The following is a 12,656-nucleotide window of genomic DNA, read 5'->3' on the forward strand; positions in this document are numbered from 1 at the left end:
ACATGCCCTAGAATCATCCAAGTGAATGGGCTCATTGAGAAATTTCCTTTCAATGTCTACTTGATTTCCTAACTTAAGAAACCATATTAAATCAGAGACAAGTTTTGTTTTTTGCTCTTAAAAATTTTTAAGATACAATTAACTGTATTATTATATTGTCAATTTTTAAATTGTTGTTCATAAAAGAAATAATATTTTGCTAAACAGGAAGGGTAAACCAAAAAGAAGAAAAGGAGGGAAAATGTGGCTAATTATAATTTTACATTTACCTGCTGAGAAACTGTGGAAAAGTTAAAGCACAAACTTTCTTGATAGAGTGGGTATACATATACCCAACATGCAAATCTAATTGATGATATGAATAATCAGTAAATAAAATTATTTCTTTATATGTAAAACTGAGATAATAATAATTCAGGGGTATTTTCTGTGACCTGCAAGGCATTATATAACTCTTCATTTCATTTGGTCACACAGTAAGTGCCAGAAGTAGAATTCCAAGACAAATTTCTATGGGTCCAGTGCTCCCTCCATTGCACTACTTTCAACTAACAAATAAATAACAATAACTTTAAATAATTGTGTTATATTCAGCTAGATGACTTTGATAGAGTGGCCAAAATAATGGATCTGGAATCAGGAGACCTGACTTCAAATTTGACATCGGTGGTCATCAAGACCAACTTTTTTCATTTTCAATTGGGAACAGAGACCCAGAAAGAGGACCAATCTTGCCAAAATCAGAGAGGTAGTAAGGAGCAGAGTGAGAACCTGAACCCAATCTAGCACCTCTTATCACCCTACAACATTACACAAAATCCTAGTATCCAAAGTTCAGCTCTGAAGCAAATGCTTCTCTCATCAGTATTAGCCAGCTATGCTGTATAGATTCAGGTAGATGGGTACTATTATGATGTTATAGCAATAATGGCAGATTATGCTTACATATATATAATATACATATATTACATGTATATTTTATATAATTCAAATATCACATATATTTGTATGTGTATATATATATATATGCCAAGATATCAAAAATTACAACTCCAGATGAACGAAATTCTTCATTATAGTTATGAGCTGGTTTTGTACTCACTCATCATTACTTAAAATATTCTGAAGTTCCTGTTTTGAAATATTTATTTATAAAATAAAATAATGTTTATTCATAAATGAAATGTGTAAAGACCACTCCAAAACTGGAATCTTTATTTTATTGTCAGGCTTCATACTAAACAAAAAATGCCTTAAAGTGGCACTGTCTGGGTTATTCATTTGTCAGGTTGGGCTCCAAGTGACTTTTAGATTTTTTTGAAGAAAAACCAATAATTGCCCACCCACCTATAAGAATGAAGAACGGTCATTATTGAAGATATTCAAAAGAAAGGTACCCATACAATTCCAAAGGAAGAGGTTCACAGGTTTTTGAGAAAGAAGGTAGTTTGGAATAAGTATCTTCCAAAGTGGATACTTTCAAGAAATGTACCCATTTAGATAAGTAAATTCAGAGAGGTTTATTTGAAAAATATGTACCTTATTCCTTTATAGTCACCTCATATGGGCAAGTACCATGGAAATGCTGGGGTAGTATTCAAGTTTAGATTTTTCTTTTCTTTTTACAGGGTTTTTGGCTTTCACACACATCACATCAAAGAAAGTTGCCCATTTAGGCGGCCCAATTCAGTCGGTTCTCCAGCCGACTGACACTTCCTAAACCATTTGCGGCTGTTTTTGACATTTGCCTTTTACACAGGATTGCAATTCTTGAGGGGATTTTTTTTCCAGCATAAATACATCACCCATCACACTAGGTAAGAAATCATGTCACTATTTCCTTATACACATGCAATAAGTTATTCTAAAGGAATAAAACAAAACAAAACTCTCCCTTAAAATGGAAACTTCTACCTTTGAAATGGAAGGCAATGGGGGAAAATCTCTAGTTGCCAGTTAAATCACACTGCATTTTTTTTTTACTATTTATGGTTTACTTTAATAGAGAGGATCTGACTTCAAATTGTGCTGGCTCTCCCACATGCCTCAAATGCATTCCCTCATCTTCTCTGCTTCTTAGAGTCCCACTCTTCTTAGAAGAAAGAATACATATAAAACCTTTTTTTTTTTGATGTCCAAACTGCTAATGCCCTCCCTCCCAAACTACATTGTGTGGAACTACTTTACAGAATTTCTTTGTATGTATCAATCTCATTTATACAGCTAGAACACACATATCTATACATATAATGCATCTATATCTATGTCAATATTTCTATTTCAATTTCCATGCTTTGTCTTCTCTCTCATTAGAATGTATGCTCCTTGAAAGTAGGGCTATTTCATTCTTTCCCATATTTCCTGGCACGGTGATCACAATGCCCAACACATAGTAGCTCCTTAATGAATACTTGTTGATTGATTAATTTTAATGTGCAGTATTTAATTAGAATGGCATTTTGCTTTTGAAAACTTGACTCTTGAGTCATGTGCCTAGGCAAAGAATACAAAAGATGTCATTTAAGTATCAATATCAAAATTCTTGTTAGTTAGAAATGATTCTTGGCAATGCTACCTCATTAGGGTTTTTGATAGAATAGAAGAGCACAAATGGATTTAGCCTTTTCGACCTTTCCTCTACTGCCCCCGATATTATGTGCACAACATTAACCTGCAGGAGATCATTTCAGAACTGGGTTGAGTTTCTTGGATGGCCTAACTGGGCATATGCTTGACAAGTGAGAAATTCATACACAACTCTGATTGTCTTCATTTACATTCCTGTATAATATTTAACGATGCCAGCAGGGTTCCTTTGTACTGCTTGGCATAAAGCTCCATCATTAGATTACTTCTCCATATAGTAATTCATTTTTTAAAGGGAGCTGCCAAAAAATAATAAATCTGCATTAAATCTCAGCTAGTTAATGAAGTGTTTTTTCAAAGGGATTCTCTCTCCCCACTTTTTTGTTTCTTTTCCTTTCAACCAATTATGCAATGAAAAGAAATTGGGGTGACTATCGCTGCCCTAGGAAAGGCTGTTGAGCACAATTCGGGAGGTGACAGTCATTCTGAGAGACAAGGGGGAAGTATCAGTTATTTATACACACACACTTTCCTGACTTCATTTGATTTTACTACCCCTTTATTAACTAGGGAAAGTTGTTTTCTTCTTCTTTGTTCCCCACCTTTTGACAATAATTGCTTATTTCAGCGACTCTCGCTTGGGAACTTTTATACAAAAAAAAAATGACATGCATGCACACAGATAACTTCTTGAACCCGGAAAGTCCAACTCTTTTAAGATACTCAGGAGTATGCTTAAGCCAGTAAGCGGGAAGCTTCTAGAGAAGGGGGACCAGGGAGACTGGCAGCAAACATTACCTTTGCGCGAAGGAGCCTTGCCGGGAGCAGTCGCGGCTGCCGATTGCACCTGCTGCTGTTTGCCCAGATTGCCTTCACTTCCAGTTTTCAAATTCTTCTCCCCTACACTGTGTTTTTTCTGCCTGCTGTCCTGCTCGTCCCTCCTCGATAATGGCAGCTTAGAGGCTGCATTAGCTGAGAACGGTCTAGCCAAGCGAGAAGGCTTGGACATCGCGAATCAGCCGGAACATTACCTGCTGGGCCAGCAGATTCTCAAAATCCTCTGAGCTTTTTACTTTGCAACGGCCACAAGGAGAGGCTGCTCGATGGAAAGTCCTGGCTTGCCAGTCCAATCGCTCTCTTTTAGACAAAAGGCACGGGGGAGTCACATTAGACAGAGTACCAGACCTGTGGAATGTCGATGTGGGCTCCGGTAAAGCTGCTGACGATTCTGCAATGGTAAACGCTCCAACTCCGAGGGAGGAAAAAAAAAAAACAGATGCTGGGCTAGAAACTGTTCCGAACGCACGCCTCCCAGCATGCACAGACTCGACACTGGGCAGCCTTCAAGGGGGATAAGAATGTCAACGTTGCCCCACCCACTCAGGTGAAAGAAAGAAAAAGAATCCAGATGTGGGGTGGGTGCAATGGCATGAATGATCCTTCCAGGCCTCGGTTCAAGTGTATAGCTCCTCCCCGGAATCAACTTTTGCCATCCACTGTGCGTCTGCCTACCTCGATGGTTATTTCAGTGGTTGTTTATACCCGGCAGGCACGGGGTGCTTATTGTGAGAAGCAAGAGCAGGTCTTTGCCCTACCCAGGTTGGAGGTCACCGTTGACTTCGACCGTAAGTGGAAGGTGGACCGTTGGGTATGGCTAGAAGTAGAGGAGGAGGAGGAAGCATAGAGTCGTTGAAGTTGGAAAGCGCTCAACTCGGGGGCCCAAAAATATGGGCCTGAAGAGCTAAAAGTGCCAAACGAAGGATTCGAATCCCCGATCAGCTGATTCTCAGCGAGAATGGCTGTGTGCCATACTGAACTATCTCTCAAAGAAAAAGCAAATGACAAGAACAGTTTCAAGTCTGCTGAGCATTTATTCCATGCACAGGTTACCTCATTTGAACCTCACAAGAGCATTTCAAAGTCGGCTGTTATTCCCTTTATTTTGATGGTGAAATGACTTGCCGGTGGCCATAGGGCTACGAAGCATTAGATTATAGGTTCATTTTTTTCTACCCTTAGTTCTTTCCATCACATTACACTGCCTCTCAACAAACAGGTGAATGATAGTAATAACTGGCTTGCTTTATACACATAATGATAATAATTGGCATGTAAATGCCTTTCACACATAATCTAACATTATCTTTACAGCAAGCCTATGAGGTAAGTGTTGTTTATCCTAGTTTTCAGATGAAGTCTGGTGACTTGCCTAAGGTCACACACATCTACTAAGTACCAGAGGTGGTCGGTCCCTTAGTACCACACTGCTGTTACCACTCTTCCTTAGAAAAGAGTACTAATGATGCTAATAAAGTGTTTCAAAGGATCGTATATGTCCAATTTCAACACATTCATTTCCTCCATTCATATCAAGAACATAAAAACTCTTTTCTATGAGAGAAAACCACTTTCTATTTTAGCTACTCATAACAGTGATTTTATGATTCGGGGTTAAGCTTTCTCCAACCTCAATTACTTTATATTCCCTTAGGGAGAGTTTCTTTATAAACCATAAAAAGGTTTGGGAAATATGTGATCACCGAATACCATTCCAAATGTAAACATGAGGCTATTTCACATTTATATTGAATAAACAGCGCTGTTTAGCACTTTTCCAGGTGGTATATAATCATCCCTAAGCCTCATAGCCTGGTAATGAGCGAGTCCCTATGGCTCATTCTCCTTAGTTCCCTCCCACTCGAATATGGATGCTGCCCCTGTAATAGGTGAGGTTTGACTTCATCTTGCATTTTGTAGATGACCTGGTGTCATAGAACTAGGCTACCACAATGTATCCCTTTCATTTCTTTTTTCTTTCCTTCAGGCAAAATTGGGGTGAAGTGACTTACCTAGGGTCACAGAGCTAGGAAGTATCTGAGGTCATATTTGAATCCAGGTCCTTCTGATCCCAGGCATTATACTCTACCCACTGTGCCAACCAACTGCTCCCAGTCCCATGTTCAAACCATGTTTCCTAAACTCTGACCATCCCTCCTCTTTGTTACCCTTCCATCACAATTCACCCAATTTTGGTGCTCTTATTTGGGACATTTCACCTTATCTTGCTTAGAACCAGGACACTTTCTTGGTATTTCCAAGTCCTGCCAGGCAGGGCAGGCATACTGCCACCCCACTTTGAGCTCTCCTTTACATCCCATTTTCTCCATTAGAATATAAGCTCCTTGAGGGCAGAGTCTTGCTTGCTTAATTTCTTTTCTCAATGCTTGGTGCAAGTCCTGGCACATGGTGTCTAATTTTTTCATTTTTCTTTTCTCTTTCTCTTTTTTTCTCTTCTTTTTTCTATTCTCTTTATATTTGACTTGGAGATTTTTACAGTCAGCCTCGAAGATAAAGAACTTACATCATGACAGCTGATCACTGTCCACGTAATTTTCTTGACCTTCAGTTCTACAATCAGGACCATGATGGTTCCTTAGAGGTCCTTGCCCACTACTACAATTGTTACTTCAAATTCTGGACATCATCTCTCTGCCTACACAATCAGCCCTCTGCCTATGCTCTCTTGCCCTCTTGGAGCTTCTTGAGACCTTTTTGATTATGCATCCCATCAGTAAAAAAGTAAAATAAAAAAGCATCTCCTTCCAATATAAGTATATGTCTTTTACTGACTCAATTTTCTCCCCACTTCAGTTTATCCTCCACACAGCTGCTAAAGTGATTTTTCTTAAGCTTAGATGTCACCTTATCTTTCCCCTACAAAATAAACTCTAATGGCTACCCATTGCCTACAGAATAAAATAGAAACTCTTCTGTTGAGGAGCTCTTAAAGCCCTTTAGCCAAGTAGGTCTTGATTCATCTTTCCAGCTTCATTGGATGTTATCTGCCCCATACTATGCAATTCAGCTCAACTGGCCTTTTCTTTGTTTCTAACAAATAATACTCCAACTCCCATCTGTGTGCTTTTGTGCTGGCTACCCCTTATGCCTGAAATTTTCTCCTTCTTAACATCTGCCTTACAGGAAAACTTTTGTAAAGATCTAGTACCAGTGACACCTTCTGAAATGAAGCCTTTACTGATCCCCCCAACTCCCAGTACTCTCTCTTCAAAAAACCTTCTTGTATTGAACTGTTTTGTATTTATTTGTAAGAGCAGGTAGGTGGTGCACAGAGGAAAGAAAGAATACTGGGTTTGGTGGAAGGAAGACTCATCTTCCTGAGTTAAAATCTGACCTTTGATATTTATCAGCTGGGTGACCCTGGGCAAGTCACTTAAACCTGTTTGCCTCAGTTCCTCATCTATAAAATGAGCAGGAAAAGGAAATGGCAAGTCACTCCAGTATCTTTGCCAAAAAAATCCCAAATAAAGAGTCAGACAAAGTTGAAATGACTGAACAACAAGAAATTCATTTGTAATTATTCTCTTTATATTTATTCTGTATATGTTTATCTATGTACTTGGTGTCTTTCATTTATCAACTTGACATCTTTTAATTCTTTGTTATCTGTATTACAATTGGCTAGCATAGTGCTTTGGTACATTGGAGCTACTTTAAAAATGTCTGTTGATTTATATGCTTAATTATTTATAAATTAGATACATATACTACTGTAGTAATAATTACATATATTATTAAACATAAAACTTTTTAAAGGATGGAATAAATATCAAATATTTGACCTTATAGTCAATTGAGAGCCACTTAAGTTTATTGCAAAGAAGACTGGCATGATTCAACCTTAACTTTAGGAAATCACATTGATAGCAATGTGTATGATGGGAGTCTTGAGTCAGAGATACCAGTCAGGAGGTTGTTGAAATAGTTAAGGTCAAAGGGGCCGCTGGGTGGCTCAGGGGACAGAGAGCCAGGCATAGAGATAGAAGGTCCTGGATTCAAATTTAGTCTCAGACACTTCCTACCTGTGTGACCCTTGACAAGTCACATCACCCCCATTGTCTATTCTCTTAACATTCTTCTGCCTTGGAACTGACATATAGTATTGATTCTGAGATGGAAGTTAAGGCAAAAGGCATGGAGGCTGTGAAGATTGGATTTGGCTCTCTCTAAAATGTAACAATGAAGGTACTTAGCTCTTCCTTGATTGTGAAGATGAAATTGTAACCCCTTGTCTATTTTTAGAGTTTAATTCCCAAAGTATAAATACAGTACTTAAAGCTGACCTACCCATTTTGGATTTTAATGACAAAAAGATGTGAACACCCATTTCATACATTGAGTGGGAGGTCTGTAACCTTGAAAGAGTAGGCAGTCCTGGAGTGGAGCATCAGCTGTGATTGGTAGACATAAAATTTAGGGGAAGTAACACAAGAGAAAAAGGTCTTAAAAAGTGGAAACAGAGACACACAGAGGATAGACACTCAGAATTGGAGTGAAGAGGGACACTTGGCTGTGCAACTTGACCCTGGAGGAGCTCATGTGGGAGGCCACAGACTGCTTTCCTTTTAGACAGTCACCTTGGTGAGTGTTAAGGCTGACTTCCTTGCCCTTTCTGGAGGCATCAGCCTCTGGGAAAGGCCCATTGTCTTGAGACTCCTTTTCCCTGGCTAGGGCCTTAGAATTGCTCCCTGGGTCAGAGGAAGCTGGAGTGCTCTCTCTCCCTCCCTCCCTCTCTCTTTTTTTCTCTCTCTCCCCTTCTCTCTCCCCCCTTTTCTCTCTTCCTTAATATCTTCCCTCTATTGTAAAATAAATTAGCATAAATTCCATTTGACTTCAGTAATTCAATTTTGGGATTTAGAAATTAAATTCCTGGCAACCAATTAAATATTCAGTCCAACCATAAAATTAACAAGTCCTTGAATAAGAGGGGTACCTGTGTGAGTAGAATATGATTTTGCATGTGAGAGATATTGTGGAGGTAGAAATGATAGGATGGGAGAACCTGGGAGGGGGGAAGACTGAGGAATAGAGCATGATATTGAGGTTATAAGCTGAAAAAATGGTGGTCCCCTCAATAGAAATGGGAAAATTGGATGAGGGGTGGGTTTGGGAAGAAAAATAAGACAATGAAATTTGACCGCATTCCCTATTGGTCCATGTCTGCTTATCCTGTGAGACCTACTCTATCCTGTTCAAAATGAAAAGGGGAAATTTCTCCCCCTAGGCACTACCAAAGAGAACACCAGGTGACATGGCGGACAGTAGATGGCCAACCTGGGGTGAGGTAAGAATTGAAGTCTCCCCATGGTATCTACTCATTTATTGCTCTGGGGACTCAAGTTGTGGCTAAGTTGTAATTGTCGTGAGGGCCAGATTTTTGTGCTCAGAAGGGTGGGATGAGGAGGAGATGGGAACTGTCAATCAGGAAATGGGCATTTATTAACTATTGTTTGTCAGGCAGGAAAGATGAAAAACAGTCCCAGCTCTCAAGGAGTTAATAGTTGAATGAGAACATCAGAGAAAGGAGATAGAAGGAAGGAAGAGGGGGAGGGTGGAGGAAAAGAAGAAAGAGGAGGGGAGAAATGAAGGAAATATGGAAAGAAACAAGCATCCATTATGTAGTAGACACTGTGCTAAATGCTTTACAATGTTACAACTACCCTGGGAAATAGATGATTTATTACTCCCCCTACCCTCCTGCCCTTTGTAGCAGAGGGAAACTAGTAAAGGAGAGATTAAGTGACTTGCCCAGGGTAACATTGATAGTATTTGAAGCCAGATTTCAACTCAGGTCTTCCTGTCTCAAGACCCAGAACTCTAGCTGCCTCGACAGTAGGTGGCATGATGGGGAATGACAGATATGGTTACATTGGAGATAAACGCTTTGATTGGCTATTGCTTAGGAGGATGGGATGCTACTCATCTTCCCACCCTCTGATATGAATGGTCACAAACATCTCAGGGTCAGATTATTGTCCACAGCTCCCCCAGTGGGCACTGGTCCACACTGTACTGCTTTCTAGGACCATGTGTTCAAATATGGAAGAGATAATAAAGAATGGTGTGTTAGAGCCAGCTGGTATTAGATCATGAAAGCCAAATGCTAAATTTTCAGTGTATTTTTAATGGAACAAATGCTGAATATCAGGCTTGATTTATTGATTTGTTAAATTTCTAGACTTAAGAAAGTGATGGGGGAAATGCTAATAATGCAGATTAAATAATGATACATGTAAAACCCAGTTGAATTGCTCATTGGCTATGGGGGGAGGGGGGAGAAGAGAGGAAGGAAAGACTATGAATCATGTAGCCATGGAAAAATATTCTAAATTAATTAATTAATTACAATTTAAAAAATAATGCAGATTAAAAATAAACATGTGCTGTGAATATTTTCCTCCCAATAGTCAGACACAACTGGGCAGTAAAAGAATAATAAATAGGTAGTCAGTGGCAGAGCTAGTATTTGAACCTTAATTCCTTTGACTCCAAATCCAACACTCTTTCCACTGTGTCACAAAACAGTCTATTTTTTTCTTGACAAAATATGTCTGTTCTTTGGAATGATCTGTCATCTTAGCCTCATAATCTAGCACTGCTTTTAGAATTCATGGTACCCAAATTTTATACATGTTCCTATCCTTTACTCTCTGGTCACTAGGAGCTGAAAGCCTATGTGCCAGGCACTGTGCTAAGTACTTTGCAAATATTATCTCATTTGATCTTTATAACAACCCTATGAGGTAGGTGCTATTATTATCCTCATTTTTATAACTGAGGAAAGTAAGGTAGTTGGTGGTCAAATGATTTGCCCAGAGTCACACAGGTAGTAAGTATCTGAGGCTGGATTTGAACTCTGGTCTTCCTGACTGAAAGTCTGGTGATCTCTCTCCACTGAACCAAGCAGTTACCAGTAAAAAGGATGGAAGAGACAGGTAGGTTCATAGACCTGGACAGACTCGATAGTCACCTATATTTGTTGGTTTCATACTCAGATTTCATTTTGTTTTAAAGTTTATAGTATCCTAAAACTTTTTTTTTTCACAAAGGCTTATGAATCAAAAGAGAAATGCAAACTCACTAGAATAAAAGGAAAAATAAAAGGAAAAAAAGACAACTTGGGGATGTGTATATATGTGCATGTGTTTATGGATGTATAAATATATGTGTGTATGTTTACATGTGGACATGTGTGTGTGTGTGTGAGTGTGTGTGTGTGTAGTTATAAGCAGCCCATTTCTTATGGGTTTGGATTTGAGATCGCTTGATCTAGTCTCTCATCTGAGGTTTAAGCCAGATTAATTCAAGTCATTCTACACATGTACAACATCATTAAAAAAAAATTTGGCAAAATGCTTTTTTTGTGACAACCCATTTCACTGATGAGAAGAACAATTTCTCCTTTGCTTTGCTTTTTGGTAGAGAACTATGGTTCCATCGCGGTAGGATTCTCCCGGTGAGGAAACATCTGACACCAACCCACATCAGCACTTGCTCTGGCTCTACACTCATAAAGACTAACCTTGGACACTGAGATGGGCAGGGACTTGCTCAGGATCCCACAACTAGCAGATGCCAGAGACATTCTTTCATCCAGCCCATCTATTCGCCCTCTTTCTGTGGGGCAGCCGTATATCTCCCAGTAGTCTGTAAGCACCCTGAAAGCAAAGACCACCTACTTTGAGCCTTGCCTTTTGCACAAAGTAGGTGTTTTGCTAAAAGTTTGCCTGTTTATTCGAGTTCATTTATTCTAACGTGGAGGTGGGGACCCTACTTTTATTAAGAAGATATCCATAAGGAAGATTTCTGGGACCATTTTGTTTGCCTGTGTGGAGGCAAAAACCTCACATAGGAGCAGGTTCTGGCATGATCTAGTCTGGGTTTAAAAAAAAATTATCTTAAGCTCCCAGATAGCCTTACCGTTCCTGAATATAATATCAATATAACATGAATTTATATAATACTGTAAGGTCTTAAAAGTGCTTTATGTATATTATTTTGTTTGATTCTCATAATCGTCTTGTATCGTAGATGCTAATAGTTATTTCCATTATACAGATAGGAAATTGAAGCTGAAAGAGGTTCATGGAACTACCCAGTGTCAATATAGCTTGCAAAGACCTAAGGAAGAATTTGAATTCAGCTCTTTGTGGCTCCAAGTCCAATACTCTATTCAGTGTGTCAACCAGCTACCTATGATCTTCTTGGTACTGCTTTACCAGCCAGGCTGGCACAGCATGACCTCCTGGTTCGGTGGGAACAAGAAGACAGGTGAATTGCAAGCCCAAATGGACTAACTGGAAACTAAATTGTTGTTCAGTGGTATCCAGCCCATTTGGGGTTTTCTTGACAAAGATACTGGAGTGGTTTCCTATTTCCTTCTCCAGCTCATTTTTTTTTATAGATGAGGAAATTGAGGCAAACAGGGTGTGGCAGATTTATTCCCAGCATCCTTTTGAGTTTTTTCCTCATTTTGTGTTAGGATGCTTGTGAATGTACCTCAGGTGTGGCAAATTTTCCATCTGCACAAGGTTAAATGACTTGTCCAGGGTCTGAGGGTGAATTTGAACGTGGGTCTCCCTGACTCCAGGGCTGGTGCTCTGTCTACTGCAGTAGCTAGCTGCCCCTTCTGAAGCATCTATGAGGAACATGACCATCCTCAAGGGAGGGCTTCCCACATCTTTGTATCAGAAGGATGGCAGAGGTTCTCCTAAATGGTGCCAGCTTTCCTATCCTCCAGATAGTTCCTGGATTGGTTAAATCTGAGCTATTTCATGATGGGGACTGAGCTGGGGAGGAGGCAGGGTACTGATTGAATTTGCTAGCTCGTTTAGGAGCCATAGGGCATGGTCACCAGCAGTTTGTGTCCCAATCCACTCCCGGCTGGTGTGGTGACACAGCATCATCAGTCCCAGTGCTGACGAGGGAGGATTCCCTTCCCCATCTCAAATGTCACATGCTGCTGCTATATTGGCCATGAAAGCCCGTTATGGAGCAACAGCACAGATTGCAAGATTCCCAATATAGTCTGTGCAGATGAACGTATCTGGAGACTGAGTAGCTGTGAGGAAACCAAGCCCCAGGACCTGGAAGCCACACATCCTACAGCAAAACAGCAGATGGTGAGAGAGAGTGGAGGATGTGGGCATAGCAGCTTCCTAAGAGAAGCAAGAAAGCCTATGGAAAAAGGTCACTAAGAAGCTGGGCTTTGG

At 39.8% G+C, this 12,656-nt stretch overlaps 1 protein-coding gene across 17 annotated transcripts in view; it reads right to left on the reverse strand.

Moving 5' to 3' along the window:
• The window catches only part of KIAA1217 (KIAA1217 ortholog), a 1,016,332-nt gene that overhangs the window by 617,444 nt on the left and 386,232 nt on the right, over positions 1–12,656 (reverse strand). For 3 of the 17 annotated variants that reach the window (XM_056800114.1, XM_056800112.1, XM_056800110.1), the window contains exon 1: positions 3,385–3,813. The exons of 1 other annotated variant lie outside the window; for it this stretch is intronic. In XM_056800114.1, coding sequence (XP_056656092.1) covers positions 3,385–3,595 — 211 coding nt within the window. In that variant the 5' untranslated portion in view covers positions 3,596–3,813. Of the gene's footprint in view, positions 1–3,384; positions 3,830–12,656 lie in introns of those variants that run through there. 13 more of the 17 variants (XM_056800103.1, XM_056800104.1, XM_056800095.1 and 10 more) reach the window with 7 other exon arrangements.

This window comes from Monodelphis domestica, chromosome 5 (genome assembly GCF_027887165.1).
Source record: "Monodelphis domestica isolate mMonDom1 chromosome 5, mMonDom1.pri, whole genome shotgun sequence".
Classification (NCBI taxonomy): Eukaryota; Metazoa; Chordata; class Mammalia; order Didelphimorphia; family Didelphidae; genus Monodelphis; species Monodelphis domestica.